Genomic DNA, 19683 nt, shown 5'->3' with positions numbered 1-19683 from the left:
TTGTTTATTGAGCGGCTTTCTCAAATACTGAATTGATTGTGTCGAAAAGGATTAGCAGCCTGGCACGAAACTTAACGAGAAAAAATTCATCTCTCTCTTGTTAAGAAGTTGTTTGTTGATGTCGGTGAGTCTCTAATGCTTGACTTACCTTTTGAAAGAAAATGTTTGGATATAATAATGCTGATATTATATCAAACGTCACAGACTTCCCGCTCTAGAAAGTAAACTTCAAAAGAAAATAACTCGTAATCTTAAATCGGTCGGCTTTCTTGTGTGAGTCGAAAGTACGGTTAACGTTGTTAATTCCTTCGAGAAATTAACATTTCATGAATTCTAAAACACAGCAGAATACAGCTAACTTCACAACAGAAGTAGAGTTGCGGTTTTTCTCGGAAAAACGGCACACGAGCCGCGTTCAGCGCACGCTTCCTAAAGCGCACTTTTCAACGCGCATGAATGCGTGAGTAATGTTGTCAAGAACTTTATTTCAAGTGTCTTTGCTAGTTATGTCTAAAAAAAATAAAATAATAATAATACTTTCATCTATTGGGACATGCCTGTTGAAGACCTAATGTAGCGTCCAATCAGAGCTAAATAAAAAGTAAATTCTACTGTTGTCGATCGTCAATATTAAAGTTACCTCCTAATTCTGGCACAAACTAGTAAGCCTTCACGCCCAAAGAATCTTGAACATACTTAACCTAATTTCAAACCCTATTTGCAGTACGAACCGCCACTTTCAGAACTGTAAAACTATTGCGAGAATTCTAGATGAGTCAAATTATTTCTTGAATTCAAGGTACAAACGCCCGTTTTGTCTTAACAAAATGTTCAAGCACAAAAAAAATGCTGCAAGGTAAGGAGGCCACATGACTGAATTCAGAAGGTATCACTGTACTCTCATCTCTCCGTTTCCCGCCTGACTAGTGAGGGAAATTTGCATAGGAGTCTATAAGACTTCCTTTTGATGCCAACGTCTATGAACCGTTTATTTGACGGCGGAGAATGTGGCTGTTTGGGTTTAAAGAGATTTCATTCCTCATCTATGAAACGTTTAGCAATAATTTACCGGAACTAAAACAAAGTGTTTCGAAGACAATAACGTATCTGTCACTCTGAGGTTATATTGATAAATGATACTGAACTTTATGAACTGCTAACCACACAGCCTACGGTGTGAGAAAAAATGATATTAACCTTCTGATGAAAGTCAGATATGGTATTTGTAGACTTCTCGCGGGTGGTAAACGTGAAATTACACACGTCAGCTTTACTCATCACGTTTATATATTTGCCTCCTTTGAAAATCATTTGCCGATGTAATTAATACGCTTAAACATTTTCTAATGATAGAGCAAAGCAAGCTAAGCCCATACGGACAAGATTTAATATTTAGCCGCCCAAGTCTTTGGAATCTTAATTCCGAAATTTGATTTGTATTGACAAGTTCCGCTTTTGCTTTCCTGTCTGCGTGGGGTGGCACGTGTCGGGAGATATTTCGTTTTTACTTGCAAATCAAAAAACATTTTCCATCTGAACCAGACAAATAATAACCAAGACGAAGCGATACCCAACGCCCTTTGACCATTGCCTCGCAAAAATTTTCTGAATGATCTTGATATAAGAGCCCTTCAAAGCTCATTTAGAGTTTACTTAGTTCCCTTTAGTGTTCTCGTGGTTGTGTTTTAACATGACAAAACTCCAACAGCGCGAATAATAACGCATAGACAGTGAAAAAATGTTCTTTATTCTCGGACCGTGGGAAAGATCCGACTTCTATTGTCATGAAAATCCACCGAGTAAACCGCAGAGTAATTCTTGCGCCGAGACAATCCTGGTATAAATGAAAGGAGTGACAATAGATTTGGACGCTGTGAAAAGAAATAGCACGTGCATGTCATTTTACGCTCTGTTGGCGACTCCTCATTTAAATGAAGTTGTGTAAATGAGTGTCTAAACGCCCCGCAGGAAAACCATTAAAAACTTATCACGTTTTCAACACGTCAGTGCGATAACCTCGTGGCAAAAAATATGTCAAGATGACTAGACACTCTTCCGTTGAGAAATGATTTTCTTCTGTTTGGCCTCTCCGCGGTCTTTCATCGAGGCACTTCAATTGTAGAACTTTTGTTTTCAGCTTGTGTATACTGTCTTTTTTGTAAGTAATTCAACACAGGCGCTGCTTGTGCTCTCAACCAATCAGCGGGGACTGGTCTCACGCTCGTCACGAGCGGATGGCGACGTTGAAGCTTTGTTCCTGCAGTTTGTCGTGCGCCTCAAGAAACTGACCAATCAGAAGAGACCGTTCCCACGACCTACCATTATAAAGGTCAGTTGTATTGTTCTCAGCTGTTATGGTTATTGTCCTTGTAAATGTGAGGGTAAATATTTGCGATTGATGACACAAGGCCGAAAGAATTTTCCCACGGAGGCTGCCATAAAAAGTGAATGTTTGGCACACGACCGCCACACGCAAATTGCGCTCGATCGGTACACAGGTGAGGTCATTCTCTTCCGACTCATTCAAGATGGCGACGATAAATTTCTGTAATCAACCTTCGGACTACGTCAGCAAAATTTTGAATGAAAAACGAAAGGTAGGCCAAGGTCTACATCAATTAATCAACGCTGTAATATTTATAAACATTCGTCAACCTCTCGTATTACTTAAGAATGATGTTTAACCAAATTTTATTGTGCTCCACAGGCGAAAAAACCTCTCATGGAGAAAATGAGACGAAAACGGATTAATGAAAGTCTGAACGAGTTGAAATCTCTCATTCTTGAAGCGTTGAATAAAGATGTAAGTAACTAATTTGTAAAATGCTAATTCCAAGGTTCTAATTCATTTAGCTAACGCTGGTTAGGATTCACGGGAGAATATTTATTTACAATTAATTTCACATTAATTTCAAGGCATCTCGGTATTCGAAAATGGAGAAAGCTGATGTTTTGGAGATGACAGTACATTATCTTCGGGAACGCAAAAGATTGGAACAAAAACACCAAGGTACTTTTATTGGCAATTTTGTCTTCAGATCGTTTGTTATAAGTATTGTTCAGTCCCTATTTGTCCTCAATCGTCAAAGAGATGAATTATTATCAATGTTCGTATATCAAATACTCAGTGATTCATTTATTAGAGCAGAAACTCGAGATTAAGTATCTGTTGTTCCAGATCACTTTTCCATCCCAAATTTTAAACTTGGTTGAGTCGAGGTTTCATCACTCCTGAAGATGAACTTTTGTTGTTGTTGTTGTTGATTTTTTCCCGCAACCTCAACAGTACCACATCCTTATCTTAAGGGAGAGAAACTGACGAGTCGAAAACTATGTTTTTAACCTTGTGTGAACCATGAAAATCTCTTTTATCTTTCAGCACTGGATACCGCCAATTTTCCGGAATTCAGAGCAAATTACGTGCAATGTACTGCAGAGATCTCAAGGAAAATGACGTCTCTTGAGGCCAATGATGAACTCAGAGAAAATTTCCTTGCGCACCTCGCATCTCGTTGCCAAGGAAACGGCCCAACCGCTGTCCCTGTCTTTAGCACAGAGAGTCTTCGGTTCATGGCACCCTTAAAACCCGTCATGATTCCTTTTCCGTCTCCACCACCATCTCCACTTCAAGTGTCACCTGTTTTATCAGCTTCCTCAGGGGGTCTGACGCGAGATTTATCGCCTGCCTCAACGTGCAGAACACGAGATACGGGATTTAACTTCTCCTCTCGACAGCAACAACCCAGACATATGAATCCAGCTCAAAGAACTAATGTTTGGAGGCCATGGTAGATAAATGAAAATAAACTTTGTTGACTTCTTCAGGGTTAATCCAAGAATTACTTAAACCATTGGGTTGCCATAAAAGTTATATATTTTTGTACTGAATCGAATCAAATATGTAAATAATAACTTTACAAGTGGCATTGTAAAAAGAAATATGAAAATATATATTATAAAGTTTAAGGATAAACATATTTTTACGACTGAAATTTGATACAGAAAAGTGTTTACAATAAAGATATCCATTCAATCAAATACTAATGACCTGTTTTTTTCGCAATTTCTCTTTGTTTTATCAAACAAAAGCTATAATCCTTCAAAAAAGTTATACAATCTTGTCGAGCTCTCGGTAGCCTATCAGTCCTGTCGACAAACTTTAAGTGTATAGCTCAAACTCTGAAGGGTGTCTACGACTTTCGATCGAAAGTGAAATCGTTTGGGAGCTTTTTGTTCCACTTATTTCTTCACCATGTGCCTTGAAACGGAAACACGAGGTTGTCATGAATACTTTAGCCTTCAATAACCTGAATACCCCCGTACGCTTACAATTGTTTTGTTTTGTTTTGGCATTCCGTTCAGTGCACGCGATTTCCTAAACGAAGAATAAGAAAAAAAGCTTTTGTGCTATAATAGATCACCAAAATTTCAATTGCTTTTGAGTTAGTCATGTTTTTGCATCCGACAAAGTTTGTTCCGCTTTCAAAAGGCACCTGCTTGAACTGGATGAAATTTTTGTATCGACTCAAGAGATTCTAGAACATTCAGCTTATCATCAATAATTTGCTAAGAATGTTAAGTTTAACGGTGTTGCACGTTTAAGGAACCATCCGATTTTGTACCGTGAGATCCATTCGAACAAGTTCCATTTCTTTTGGCACTTGCTTCAACTTATTCTTCAGCTTTCGGAGTCTTAAATTCTGTTTACATTATTCAGTTGTTCTGTCGACCAACTTAATAGAACTTCTGGTTGCTGTAATGGGAACACGTTAACTATGAAAACTCTGGCTTTACAACACCAAGATCTTAATCATTTCGCCGGTAAATAGGACTAACCAAACATGTTTCGTGAAGAATCTCCGAAGATCATGAGAAACGGCCTAAAAACAATTAATTAGATATTAAAAACACTTAGTTTCAATCCTTAATTTTCTGAAGGCAGACAAGCCAAGGGATCAAGACATCTTCCCAACTAAGCTGATTTGAACTTCCATGATTTGATTCGAGGACGATTTCCTCTTTTCGAAGTTTTAAAACAAAATTTCGGAACTTTCATTTCTGTCTGAGATAAAATTAAGCATTAAATATTTTTTCTGACATTTTAAACCTTGTTTTCATTTTAAAACAGTTATGCAAAACTTGACAGTTATATTAAGTCTCATGTTAATAGCCTTCTTATATTACTTCCGTTATCAGTTTTCACAGTGCCAACGGACACAATATAGCAAGAAATAGAAAATAGCACGGCAAACAGATACCGTTTCTTTATAAAAATAAACATGATACAGCGTAAATTTAAAACATATTCCACTTTGCATAACAGAAACATGACTTGGCCGTTATGTTTCCTTTAAAAATGAAACCGCCGGAAACGGCTACGGGAAAAATGCGGACTGACTGAAACTAATTTTAATCTCTGCACACTTCTTCTGTCTTTTTTTCCTTGTCGAAAATCTCAAAACTCGCCTAAGAAGGATTCGATTATTCTCGATTCTTGAAAGACCTTCTACAAAGTTCTTGCACAGTTTTAAAGTTGGAAAATAACTTTTGATCTAACGAGGCCGCAATGACTGGTGAGCCTGAAGGCGCGATAGATCAGTAGCGATGTACAGATAGAAGAAGGTGATTTGTATCTTACAGATCATGAATGCTACGCACATGTGAACTCTTACGTTTGCACAACGTCAGTGTATCCAAAACCAATGGAATACTGGTCAATTAAAATGGCGATAAAACACTTAGAAGATTATTTTGAACGTGCCAGTATATATCTCTATATATATATATATATATACACAACATCCAAATCAAAATGGCTCAAGAGTATAGCCGGGTAAAATTGTATCAACAACATCTTCAACCTTCAAGCGTCCGTCTGGTTTTCAGGATTAAAGCACTAGGATAAAATTACGACTGGAATCGTTTGAAATCATATTCAAAGGGGAAGGAAAAGTTACAGAAATAGTTCCAGACGAGTTTTTGCAGCTTTATGGATAATCTTATAGGGATAATCAGTGATTTTTAACCGGAACCTCTTTTGACAAAGAAGATTGGTTCGATAGAAGTTGCCGCAAGCTCTCAGTGCAGCTTTGCAGGTGCCCAATTCAGTTCTTTCGTGCGCGTGATACCTGCAAAAACAGGTTGTATTGATCCTTCACCCCTAAGAGAGCCTAAGCTGACTACAAAAGATAATTACATACACTTTGACACAAAAGTGAGCACTGAACCGTGCCACATAAAAGTACTGTTCATAAGCTTTAGTTTAAACGTTTACACACTGGGGTTTCATGGACACTAAAATGCTAATTACCGAATCACTTTGCGCGACTTTATGGTATAAAATGCAGTATAAGAATACACTAATCAACATGAACAGCTTGCATTTGAATACTGACACACTGGGACTTTTGAGCTAGAACCACTTTTTATATAACAAAGTAAACAGTTCCTCATGAAAAGAACTGCCCGAAGGCCTTCTCAGTTTGAATAATCACACACTAGGAATTTATCGACAGGCTTTTGAGTTAGAATCACTGCATACATCATAGTTCAACATGAAAAAAAAAAAAAAAAAAAAAAAAAAAAACTGCTCAATTGCTTTTGTTTGAATGGTAACCCACACCACTGCTCGGCTTTTGTCTGCCATGAATTTTACAGTTAGAACCACCTTGCACCAAAACAATAGACAGTACCGCATAAAAGTAATGTTGAGAAGCTGTCATTTGAAAAGTTACACAAATTGGTTTTAATGGTAAAGTACAATCCACTCATCAAGTCGATCCAAAAGTTCACTTAGTGGAATTTCATTCACATACCAAAAAGTTTCAATGTCGGTTATAACAAAAAGTACCACAACACCCAGGGGTGATTGTCATTTAATAAGTCCAGAGCTGGAGCCACCGAGTGAACCAACAGTAGTATTCTCGATAGTTTTTAAATTGCGAAACAACTTCCTTAAAATTCCGGACACCAGCAAAAAGAAACGTCAACAACTAGAAATTAAACAGAACCACCTGAAAAGTTCATTCTTGACTCCAAAGGAGACCTGCTACAGCTTCTCCAAACTTATTAAAACGAATGAAAAAAAGGCAGTCTAAATCGGCACGTGTCTGAGTTCTTGTACCTGAATTAACCGGTTGAAATTTAGGAAACATTGTACATTGATTGCCATATTCATTGGCAGTTGCTGCGAATGTCTCGAATAGCTATTATCAGCTCATTTTCGGGAACGAGATGCTATCCGTGAAGAATTGTTACAACCAATTATCAATGGGCAATTACACTACAGAGAAACTTGAATCTTGAGCGAAGTTTATCACTCGAAATCCCGGCAGATTCGTTGCCAATCAATACAAATTAATCTGGACAGACTGTCTTTTTTGACCTACCTGTTATGTTCCTTTTGTGTTTTATTTTCATTTCAAACTCAATTATTTAGAAATCTTTATTAGATTTGCAGATCAGTCGACAAGTGTTGGTAAAACCTCAATACAACGTACTTAGAAGAACCTGCCCTAGCAGGTATTACACGACAAGTCAGTTAATATCCCACCCGTGCAACACGCGTTCCAGACATCTGCCGGTAGAAAGATGCACTGTCAAATTTATCAATACCACAGAGTTGCGATGTCTCGGAAGGTAAATACGTATTGTTATCATCGGGTTAACAGGAAAATATGCGGAAAATATTTACCATGTCACAAAGGAGGTATGGTTTGAAACCTGTTGGTAGACTTTGAGACCACGTTGCTTATTTTTTCCTGTTACCTAGGTGAATAGTAGGGAAACGATTAGCCTTAAAGCTGTATGGCATGGCAAAGTATGAAATACGAGGAATTATTTCTCTTTGATTGGTTTGCGCTTAATCTCCCGAAAGCTTAGTAAAAAAAGAAATTAGATTGGAGGCAAATTTAGTGACAAATTCTTTTTTATAAAGGCCGGACTTAATAATGATCACCAGTATTTGAAAGAGCCGTCAAAAGGTCATCAGTTTAAAGACTTTCTTTGTTTATGAATCCTTAGATGTTATAACAAAAAGCGACGCTGATTTTATATTCAAGAACAAAGAAGTTGTCAAACAACAGAGGGGCTAACTTCTGTTAAGTACGCTTAAGTGACGAATTCTAATTTAAGTCTTCATACAATTTGGAAGGAAAGAGTTTGGAGGAGCTCTAGCCGACTGCCTTCAAACTCTCCATTACTGTTTGAAATACTAACATGTGCTAATATAACTAATTAAAGTGTGAATGGACAAAAGGCGAATTATATGAAGCTTACTACAAAGAACGCATGGCCACTGCCAAGTTACATGTCAGTAATTCACGGTTCAAAGACTGGAGCGTTTGTTTTTTGGTTAATAAAAAGAAAACCCTCTTCGAAAAAGCTTCAATTAGTGTAATCCAAAGTCTTTATTTCTCAACGTAAAATGAAACTCAAGTTTCAAGTAAACAAAACCCACATTGCTTATGGCACGATTACACGGTCAACAAGATGAACAATGTTTTTTACCACTTCGCCAACCTTCGCATAGCAACGTAGTGAATTTGCACCTGCTTGGAAAATTAAAGCGCCACTAGCTGTCAAGCAAATATAAGAAGGTTTAATTGCTCTGTTTGAGTTACTACAAAGTAAATGAGGCAGATAGTTGTGCGTCAATCCTTTCCAGTTGAACAGTGCGTTCACAGGGTACACTACAAACGGCAATTAGGTGAACAAATTAAGTCGACTTAGATGGCCCATAGTGGTATTAAAAACCCATATCAGGTCCATAAGAGACACATAGGAATGCACTTTTTTTTTAATTTTCGGATTTTCTTTATCTCAATTTTGCGCCCAATTACGACGCCTTGAAACAAGAGTCAACTTTTTCGAAGTTTATTTGAGGCTGACGTAAGCTTGACGACACTCGCAGCGGCTCGCGCCATTCAAGACTATTTTTGCGTTCAAATTGTCCCTGAGCGATAGACGTCGCATCATCAGGTTAATGGCAAGTATGCTCGCAAGGAAGGGTGACTATCAGTCACAGCGCGGCTGTTTAGGCGAAATTTTTGTTACAGTAACTAACTGTGTGTGCTGAAAATCATAAAAAGAACATCAAACGGATCGATTCCAAGATCCACGTGCTATGAGAATCTGTGACGTTGGTAATTGACGTCAATTATTATCGATGATAAGAAACCGAATTGTTTACACGGATATTTGCCTCACAATATTCAGCTGGACTTAGTGAAGCTCGTACAAGCGTATAGAACTTTTATAACGTAATGTTTTGCAGAGTTCCGCGTACAGAAAGACGTGAAAAACACACATGCTCTTCGGCGGTAACAAAAAAAACCCTTTGTCTACTTAAGATCCTATTTGAACACACTTTCACTTGAACACAAGCTACAAGCGTAGAGAACTTTCACAATGTAATGTTTTGCAGATTTCCGTGTACAGAAAGACATAAAAGAACCCACACGCTTTTCTGTGGTGGTGAAAAAAAAACCTTTTGTTTACTAAAGATCCCATTTGAACACATTCATTGGAACACAGGCTCAAAGGTGACTGTACGGTAATAATGTCATTTGCAGTCTGTCAGTCTGGACTGATTGGGAGCTATACACGTACTAAGCATTCTTTGGTCAGTTATGTTCTTGACATCTATTACGTGGTAAAAATGGTTTGTGTACATGAGAATAATAAAGAAAAAGATCGAAAGGAATGAGCGATAGCTTACACCGATATAAAAAATCTTTTTTCACACCAGTAGCTAAGGTGTTTAGCACGCGGTATATGAAACGTACATGAAAGGGAAAAAGGGATCCAATATAACAACCAACTATGATATATAGCTCCTTGTCTATCTGTTGCTATGGAGAGTTGTGTTTGGGTGTGTAGGGAGGGAGGGGGCAGTGGACAGTGTCTAAATACAAAACCTCAGGAATGATTTATCTAGAGAGTTGTTTTGAATTTGAAGATTTCTCGTCTCGTATGGTAACCACAGTTCCAAGTGTTTTAAAAAACGAACTTTCAGGAACACTCACTTTCCCTGAAATTAACGAAATGTTGCTACGAAACGATAGTCAACTTGTTTCAACTTTGACCCCCCATGATAAGACAAATCATAATAGTTTTCAAGGAACATTTGGTGCATATTCAGAAGCAGAAAGTTTCTAACCATCCTACCAACTCACAAACAACAAGCTTAGCTCGCTTAGAGCGGCCCTCAAAAATCGTAAGGAAAATGTTGCATGGGTGTCTCTTCTGCCAGAGCGGGTGGTCCAGAAGCTTTCAAAACTTTAATTCATACCAATCCTGTCTAAGTGCGAACAGAATAATGTGAATCTAAGAGTAAGAACTGCGCCGAGCAGACAAGAAACTCGAAAAGGCAGTATTACCGTGGATTTAGGAATCCGAGAAGTAAAGTCCGAGTAAATTTTATTAAGCGTAGGTAAGAGAGTATCATGATCCTCTTGTAGCTTGGGGGAAAACTTAAGAACCGCTTAAAAAGAAGCCCACCTGGGTTGTGTATGACTCGTACGTATTAACTATCGGAAGGCATATGCTTTCTAACAATACGAGCTTGTAAGCTCCTCTCTCTACAAATCGACAAAACCGCAAAGTTGGAACAACTTCATCAATTTGCTGTGTTCAAGGCTTGGACGTGACTTCCTAAACTCTCCGGAAAAACATCTGCTTCATCAGAGATTAAACATCACAAAGATTAATCTTTTCACACAGTCTAACAAGCCTGTTTATTATTGTTTGAGGTATAAGCAGGAAAATGTACGATTAGGGTTTGGTTTAACCAAATCATTTCCTCTCTGAAAAAGTAATCTGTAAAATCCTCTAAGGAGCCTTTGTGAAGAGAATAAATCGGGAATCCCTTGATTTTAAATATGTCTCCCGCAAAGATTACACTGTATATATTATTTTCTGTACGTGAGTGTATTTCATACATTGATAAAATTTTCCCTTCAAAAACTGACAAAGAATTGAAAGAGAGAACTGATATCTATTTCTTTTTTTCAGCAAGCTACTGACATTGTTGAAACATGAATGATGTTTCCGTTACAACTAATTAATTGCTCAGAAGATAATTAAAAAGCTGATATAGTACCACAAAGCTTTAGATGCATAGATAACACGTATTCCGTGTCCGACTTTTTAAAACATACATAAGCCAATCGAGTAAACAAACCAGAAACCTGTCAATGTTTAACAGGAGTTGCAGCAAATTAATGTAGCCGTTCGTGACTTGAAGACTCGCCAAACAAACTAACAACCGTTTAAAAATATCTTTATTCTCCTTTTTCTTGTTTGAAGTTCAATGAAAGGCACTATTGTGCTTGACCTTGGATTCCCCAATTCAAGTTCTTCATTTAGAGGCAATAAAACTAAACAATGAATCGATGTTTCTTGCGTAATATGTGAACATGACAAACCATTCATCATTTAAGCACGTAGCTTGTAAACGTGGTAACGTCCTACACAAAGGATTCTTTATCTCTAGAGGCGGAAATGAGGAAACCACAAATTCAAACTGTACAGTTCTCTCAGGTGTTCGGCAATCTTTTGTGAGGATAAAGCAAAATAACTTTTACCGCAGCTGAAAGCTCTGGCAACTCAAAAACAACTATCATAAGGAAAAAGAACTGTGCCGTAGATGAACTTCTACCTTCATGAATATCTAATACACATTTCCAGCCAAACAAACATCAAGGAAACAAGTTAAACAGGCGTCCTAGACAACAAGACGCCGTCCCTAACGGGTGTGCCCATTAGGATGTAACCACAAAACCACTAAGAAATCAAATTCAATTTCTTGCCCAATTTCTTTATGCTGCAGATTCAAGTCAAACATCTCATTTTCTCTTTGTTAAGATATCACAGAATTTATCTTCAACTTATCTTTCAGGCGAGAGCAAATATCTTTCCACATGCGTCGCAAGGCCCCCCTAGTTGATAACTGCGTAAATGACCGGATATAATTGGCAAACATTAACATGAAAGGGAGTCCTCTTCACCGTTTTTTGAACAACAGTGGAAAACAACAATGAATATTACAGGCCAAAAAGCTCACAAATATGGCCAAATGTGCTATTTCCGCAAAATAATTCTTATGAAAATCAGATGTGCCGTCTACTAATATAAGAGGAAATCAACAAGGGGTTAACTCAACCATACGGCTCAAGTTACACCAAGTCCACACTCCAAGATCCAAACATTCCTTTTCAGTTAAATATGTATTCAGTAAAACTTGCGCCAAGGGGGCAAGCAAACTCGTTGGAATATTCCATTTCATTAGCTTTTAACTCTGGGCTTGTGCAAAGTTCAAAGTTGAGTTATATTAAACACCTTTATTCCATGGGCTTAGAGGCCCAAGAACTGGAATCTGGTTTTAGCTTAACCTTAATCAATCTTGGAAAAACTTTTCAAGACTCCACTGAAGGTTTTTCTACTTTTAAGGTGCCTTTCAAATTCCCCTTTTAACAATCCAAGTTAATTCTCAGTTCCTGGTATCTCCTTATTTCTTAAACTTATCCAGGTTAAGTCCTCTGATGTAAGGTCGTCACCAGTCTCATTTGTTCATGCCCCTCTATTTAGGGAATGTGTTTCAATTAAAGTATAACATCAACCAATTGAGAATGTGAAGAATTGGCATTCGAAGTTCGGTGCCTTCTAACGATAAGCCGTTACATACACATTTGACAATTTCATATCCCTGTTTTCTGTCGACCCACCATAAAAATTAGCTTAATTTCTTTTTCTTTCAAACATGATAAGTTTCAACTGGAAACGAACTTCCAGGAATATGCTACGTTATTTTTTGGATCCTATATTGATGTTGGTTTTTGCTTGTCTATCTATAAAATTTAATAACCACATTTGCCCATATTTTTATCTATAAAAATTACCTTAATTTCTTTTTCTTTCAAACATGGAAAGTTTCAAATGGAAACGAACTTCCAGGAATATGCTACGTTATTTTTTGGATCCTATGTTGATGTTGGTTTTTGTTTGTCTATCTGTTTGTTTGCTTTTCTTCCTGTCACCGTAGGGTTAAGAACCTTATGTAGTGCTCGCAGCTTGAAGAATCCTAAGCATGATAGGATACACTGGTACAAATTCTTTTTCTCCACGTGATCTGACTGACTGAACGTATGCCTCCAGTGTGCCTCTGCAGATCACAAATGAACAGCCAAATATGGTTAAGACACAGGTTATCACTTGTAATTTCAACCGACTGCTCGAAATAAGACTGGCACATTGTCTGAGTTAGCTAGCTGTTTCACAGTCTAACTGACCAAAAGGCAGACTGAAAGGATGGACACAAGGGCAAAAGAAGGACGGACAAACGAACGAATGGTCAGTTTAATAGACAAACATGCTAGTAGCAGGTCCCGAAGGTGGATGACCCAACGGCCAGACAAGCCGAGCAAATGATTGACTGATCGATAGATATACTTTTGTACATTTTACCCAGTGGATAAACCAACTTATCATTGGTTATAATTGTTCAACGATAAAAATAGATCTGTATCTAATCTGAGAATATTGTAAAGGTTTCCTTATATTGGTGTTGGGAAAAGGAATGGAAATGCTACATTACTATAAGCCATTCGCTACAAAAATTGTAATAAACAAGTTGATTATTTCCTATTCCCTTTTGGCAGTCTTATCTTTCAGGCACAATTTCTGTCAGCTTTTTCTTACTGCGGTCGTGAATTTGACATTAAAGCAGATGTCCAGTTTCTACGGTAATTAGAACTTGTTGTGGTATATTTCACGGTAAACTATATTTTAATATGTCGATCTGCATGATAAAGAAGAGAGTAAATCTTTCTGGTAAAAAAATTAACCTCGTACAGGAGTTCCTGGGAAATTCCTACTTCTTATACTTTCGACTATTCTCAGGCTTGTTTTTTAGATCAAATTCTATGTCAAATTCACGATCAGGAAAATACTTTTTAAATTTTAATTTGACACCTTCAACACCTCTTTCTTTTAGGTGAAAACTTTTACTTTTCGCTCTCCGCGCTGAATTTTAAATTAGAGAACTTGTTGTAGCTTTTCTGTGGGCGGTATTTGTGTACGCCCTTTCTTCTCCGAATTTTCTGTTTATTCTGTTGTTGTGTAACAGTCTTCGGAGGCTATCTTCTCTTAAAATATCTTTCAAGGGATGATTCTATCCCTGTCAATAAGTTTATTATAATTTTTATACTACCAATCTCATTTTCGTTTGACCAGAGTTAAGCTGGGAAACATGAGAGATTTAGGGTTGAAAGTCACTTTGACGAGAGTCAGCATCGCGAAGGTACATACTTAAAATGCAGGCTGTTGCACGTAACTTAAAGTGAGTCGCTAGTTAAGTCGGAAACGATAACGATGCACGAAGATCGATAGCCTGACAAGTGACACCTTTAAAAGTTGGGGGACGAGGCTATAAGTTGTACGTGTAAGAAAGTTAAGCCAGAAAAAAGAAATTTCAACTAAGTGTTCGAGAAATCATCTAACATAATGACACCCTTACCTTATAAGTGCAAGCTTCTCTTCCTCTGAGGTATGGTTATCCAGCCACTGAGAATAGAACCCTAATGACCATCCAGCCACCTTCAGACAAAACAATAACATTTCAGTTGACTTATTACTAGATGTGACGTGAGAAAGGCTTTTTGATAGAGTAAAATCAGACCCAAAGCAAACAGCAGCCAATCAAATCAAAGATATATGTCACTGGGAGCCAATAAAAATTCTATGTAGAGACATACAAACCATCTCAGGCGCGAGAGAACGTGAGTGGCCTAGAAACGAATATTTTGAGATTTTATTTCAAGTTCCTTGGTGTAGATAAATCAAGGTGGTCCCGAATTTTTACAAAACTAAGAATAGCGAAAAAAAAAAAGTGAACTGTGAGCCAACCAATTTCTAATAAATCTTGAGTTAAGTTGTTGGAGGGCTTGATTGGGTGCGAGTGAATAACAGGGTTTGTAGTGGTTGTCGTAATTAACCCATTGAATATCAAGATCTGATTGTTGATTCTCCTTTATAGCTGTCACGGTTACACATTTTCTTGTAAATAAGTAACGAGAATACGTTTCTATAACCGCAGTTCAGATATATGAATTTCATATATTCGTTGTGGTTGATTTATCATCTTACGGGTTTACGTCGAATAACTTGATGACCTGCTCCCAGTTGGCTTGTTAGCGCTGCACTAGTATCGCAGAGGTCAGTGGTTCGAATCCTGTACAGGCCTGAATTTTTTCAGGTCTGAATTTCACTATTGCTTAAATAGTGCTCTTTACTGCGAGGATCGTGCACAAATACGTTTCTATAACTGCAGTTCAGATATATGAATTTCATATATTCGTTGTGTTTGATTTATCATCGTATGGGTTTATGTCGAATAACTTGATGACCTGCTCCCAGTTGGCTTGTTAGCGCTGCACTAGTATCGCAGAGGTCAGTGGTTCGAATCCTGTACAGGCCTGAATTTCACTATTGCTTAAATAGTGCTCTTTACTGCGAGGATCGTGCACAAATACGTTTCTATAACCGCAGTTCAGATATATGAATTTCATATATTCGTTGTGTTTAACGAGAATTTGGTGTTAATTCAAGGTAACAATGTGTACTTGATCAGTTTGAGTATTCTCGTTACCCTTTGGCTGTATAATGTATGGATATTACAGGGAGAACTCACATGTTAGTCACTTCTGGAAGGTCTAAATGTTGATAGTTTCTAACCGTAGTAATATAACGGTCGTTTCTTGATACAACATGATCTCTATCTATTTTCAGTTACTTCCCTCTGATTTTAATTTCGCACCCTTAAAGTGCAAAAACAGATAAACTGAGTTCAAAGGGTATCTGCGTTCATCGAAAAAACCTTTTAGTACTGGCAACTGAAGGTACATACCTCATGAGGCGATTTAAGTTCGTTTGGAGCGCGTGAAAACAAATGATGCAGCACCACACTGTGAGGGAGGCTTTCCCCAAGGGCCGGATTATTTACAATGTCTTCAGAGGTTTGAAATAAAAGAGGTCTGGGGAGAAAAAAATTATTACAACACTTTTGGAAGATGCAGCTTTTTTTGCTTGACAACATCAATCGAATAATTGTTTCTTTAACAATCTGTCCGTCCGTCCGTTTGTATGTCCGTACTTCTGTCCATCCGTGTGTCCGTGCGAACGTCCGTCCGTACATCTGTGTATCTGTTTGTCTGACTGTCTTTCTTTCTGTGTGTTTCTCGTTATGTTCGTCCCTTTTTTTATCTCACTGTGGCGTGATCTATCCGTCACTCTTTGTCTGCCAATTTCGACCGTCGGTCTCCATTCTTTCGGCTGGCCGTGTGCCAGTCTGTGTAGCCGGTCCGCCCGTCCGACTGTCTTACTACCTGTCCCTTGGTATGTCTGTCTATGCGAATATATGTCCGTTGGTCCACCTGTCTGTGACTGTTGGTGCATTCTTATATCCTTCCCTCTCGCTAACAAGGGTGACGGAGAACGTACAATTAAACACACTAACCTAAAAGATCTCAAAAGTTTGTAGGACTTTCCTAAATCAGACACTTTGTGGCATAATGGACCAACGGCAAATTCAATCTAAACAACAACAGCAACAAAACGTTAATACGAAGTAAGAAAAATAAAACGCTGGAGATTTCGTGAGATACACCAAAAACCAAGTCTGTGTCCCTTTCCACCCACACTCGCAGACGTAATTAGTTGGGACACTTGTCCAGAATGACGTTTATGATGTTCTTTCACCCCTCTCCCCCTTTCATTGTTGTTAGTTTCCAGTTTTTCTCTACCATCTTGCAGACCAACGTTGAGAGGAGACTGGGAGTGCAGGTGTATCAATAGGGAAAGCTGCCGCGGAAACCTGGGGCAACACGGGTACTTATTCACCTCTACAATCGCGAGGCTAAAGGAAAATCTCCTCCTAAATCCTTGCATTAGCAATAGAACTGTGAAAACAGCTCACCTGAGCCATGTCAGCGGCAAGCTTGAGTTTTCCTCCCTCGCCAATGGCTCTGAGTAGACTGGCGTGACGAACAAACAGCTCAATAGTTCGACACACCATCTCTTCCAACCTGAAAGCGAAAGGATTCAACAACTAAATACAGGAAGAATATTGAACAGTGGAATTAGACGAGCAGTTTACCTTGGAAACAGTGTCGTCGAGACCTCATGAACTCTACCAGCCTGCGTAGCTGGGTATTTACCGCAACAGGGGCAGTGTAATTCTCCCCTCAGATTACGAGACATTTCATACATATTAGGATTTGATCTTATGTCAAACTGCCTTCCTCTGGCTGATACGTATGTCTATTCTCATCACTACCTTGCCACAAAATGTATTTGGGGGAGAAGTTACATATTGGTCATTTCTGGAAGTCTATGGGTTGCAGCGACCCAGCCGTGACGAATGGTACAATCTAAGAAATTCATGCGCCTCCTTTCAATCTAAACTCGGCTAAGATAGTCATAGGATAAAGGGAGTAACTTTCTAAAGAAGCTGTGGTGCTGCGTCGGTGGGGGTAAAAAGGTAATTTGGTAATATCAACCAAGTTGAAATTCTAAATTGGCCACCGTAAAGAGTTAAAAAACTGACGTTTCGAGCGTTAGCCCTTCGTCATTCGCTCTGACGAAGGGCTAACGCTCGAAACGTCAGCTTTCTTTACGGTGGCCAATTTAGAATTTCAACTTGGTGGATATTACCAAATTACTAAGATAGTCATAGATTCGGGTCAATAGACAAACACTGGTGCACAGGATAGAATCATAGGCGGTTGACAAACTTATTTACAGATTTAAAGTGTGTTGCTTACCTCTGCGAGAGAATTTCTCTGCACTCGTAAAGTGCAATGTAGTTCTTTTGAACGTGGATGATAAAATCCTGAAAGACAGAACAAGTAGGATCCCTTCCACTGAATAAGAAGAAAAAAAGGCACAAAGAATGTCAAAGATGTAAACAAAGGTAATCGTCAAGATACCTGCAAGTCTTGAATGTAACCAGAACAAGGTGCATCCGGGCTATCAGCAATGTCACGTGACAGGGTCGAACTACAATCAAAAATTTTTTAGCAATTATTTATTACGAAAATACCAAATTTTCTCTATGGGCGCAAAACCTTGAAATATATCACAAACGGAAAAAAAAACCTTTTATTTACGCAATTAATATTATACCTTTTCTAAGCTCTCATGCACTGGCAATTTTTACAAGAATATTTTTTAGGATTTCAATCAGCAGCATGTTCCCTTTCTTAAGCGCAAGAATTTTATCGGACATAGATTTTTGAGTCGATTAAAGTTCCGTGGGCACTACCTCTCGAATGACTGTCGTACCACCTTTTTGAAGGGAAAACCTCTCCTGCATTTCATTATAACTAAAGGCAAATCTTTTTCAAAACTTAATCAGGTGCTGACACAGTTATTGAATTGGAGAATGTATAAGGCTTTTATTATGTCACATTTCAACTATTGTTCGTCTGTATGGCACTTTTGTGGTGCGCGTAGTACTGAGAAGATAGATTCTTTAAACAAGCGAATTCTTAGATTTATTCTACTTAGCAAAGTTAACTCCAAATCTCTGTATAAAAGACGTCTTCAGACTTTCTTAATTATATTGTACAAGAGCTTGTTTTTTAACTGCTGTCCAGGCTATCTAAGGAATACGTTTAGTTTCCGGTCTGTATCCTATAGTCTACGCGGAAATTATATTTTGTCTCTACCGTCTACAAAAACTACTACTTATGGCCTTCACTCCTTTTCATATAAGGCTTAAACACTATGGAACTATCTTCCGGATTCTTTTAGAACTTCTAACTTTCCTGATTTCGAGCGCAAGATTCTACAGAATGGCTATTTTTCGTAGTTTAATTTTGGAATGTTACAATTTTACATTTTACATTTTAGTAGTATTTAGAATTATACTTGTAACTCGAAGATACTAGCTTATCTTTAGCTACTCCAAATTCGAGGTTTAAATAAAGTATATTTATGTATGTATGTACGTACGTACGTATGTATTTATGTATGTATGTATGTAATGTGTATGTATGTATGTATGTAATGTGTATGTATGCATGCATGCATGCATGCATGCATGCATGCATGCATGTATGTATGTATGTATGTATGTATGTATGTATGTATGTATAATTTGGATATATCAACAAAGTTGAAATGGTAAATTGGCCACCGTAATGATTACAAAAGCTGACGTTTCGAGCGTTAGCCCTTCGTCGGAGCGTTAGCCCTCCGACGAAGGGCTAACGCTCGAAACGTCAGCTTTTGTAATCATTACGGTGGCCAATTTACCATTTCAACTTTGTTGATATATCCAAATTATTTCGTTACTCCCACCGACGCAGCCCAAAACAGTTTCTTTCGAAACTATCAGCCTTTATTCATTTGTATGTATGTATGTATGTATGTAATGTGCTCCTTTCAGCAGAAGAGCTCTATATGTCAGCCCTTAATCCTTACGCTTGAAGAAAATTTCTATACTTTTACAAAAGTGCATCGACACACCTTGTGAAATCCTCGGAATGCATCTTGAATATGTGGTTTTCCAAATCAAGTCTAATCACATCAAGCAGCGGATCCAGAGCTGAATTAATCAGCGCTAGAATTCCCTGAGAAAGAAATGATCGACTTCAAGGACATCAGTCAAATATCACTGGGAAA

At 38.1% G+C, this 19683-nt stretch overlaps 3 protein-coding genes across 5 annotated transcripts in view; 1 reads left to right on the top strand and 2 right to left on the bottom strand.

Moving 5' to 3' along the window:
• The window catches only part of LOC111324258 (uncharacterized), a 28467-nt gene extending 13870 nt beyond the window's left edge, over positions 1 to 14597 (bottom strand). Inside the window, exon 1 of the mRNA XM_022927770.2 lies at positions 14516 to 14597. The gene's annotated coding sequence lies outside the window, so the exon portion shown is untranslated. The remainder of the gene's footprint in view (positions 1 to 14515) is intronic.
• Positions 2407 to 4038, top strand: LOC111324234 (transcription factor HES-2). The gene is made up of 4 exons (XM_022927736.2): positions 2407 to 2597; positions 2708 to 2803; positions 2917 to 3010; positions 3380 to 4038. The coding sequence occupies exons 1-4, from the start codon at positions 2529 to 2531 to the stop codon at positions 3790 to 3792; spliced, it is 672 nt and encodes a 223-aa protein (XP_022783471.2). The 5' UTR covers positions 2407 to 2528; the 3' UTR covers positions 3793 to 4038.
• Positions 14512 to 19683, bottom strand: part of LOC111324220 (conserved oligomeric Golgi complex subunit 5) — a 30611-nt gene continuing 25439 nt past the window's right edge. The window contains exons 18-24 of one of the 3 annotated variants that reach the window (XM_022927714.2): positions 19528 to 19631; positions 17985 to 18054; positions 17820 to 17887; positions 16973 to 17081; positions 16514 to 16590; positions 15905 to 16031; positions 14512 to 14595 (exon numbers count right to left, since the gene is read on the bottom strand). In XM_022927714.2, the coding sequence (XP_022783449.2) occupies positions 14512 to 14595; positions 15905 to 16031; positions 16514 to 16590; positions 16973 to 17081; positions 17820 to 17887; positions 17985 to 18054; positions 19528 to 19631 (639 nt within the window). Of the gene's footprint in view, positions 14596 to 15904; positions 16032 to 16056; positions 16473 to 16513; positions 16591 to 16972; positions 17082 to 17819; positions 17888 to 17984; positions 18055 to 19527; positions 19632 to 19683 lie in introns of those variants that run through there. The other 2 variants (XM_022927717.2, XM_022927716.2) reach the window with 2 other exon arrangements.

This window comes from Stylophora pistillata, chromosome 5, assembly GCF_964205215.1.
Source record: "Stylophora pistillata chromosome 5, jaStyPist1.2, whole genome shotgun sequence".
NCBI lineage: Eukaryota > Metazoa > Cnidaria > Anthozoa > Scleractinia > Pocilloporidae > Stylophora > Stylophora pistillata.
The sequence above is the reverse complement of the archived record's forward strand: the minus strand, read 5'-3'. Positions and strand labels throughout refer to the sequence as shown.

Excerpts from the sequence above, each read along its gene's own strand:
- LOC111324234 (XM_022927736.2), top strand. The coding sequence starts at position 2,529 with ATGGCGACGATAAATTTCTGTAATCAACCTTCGGACTACGTCAGCAAA. Across the intron at positions 2,804-2,916 it reads TTGAAGCGTTGAATAAAGAT|GCATCTCGGTATTCGAAAAT; the intron begins GTAAGTAACTAA and ends ATTAATTTCAAG. Across the intron at positions 3,011-3,379 it reads ATTGGAACAAAAACACCAAG|CACTGGATACCGCCAATTTT; the intron begins GTACTTTTATTG and ends TTTATCTTTCAG.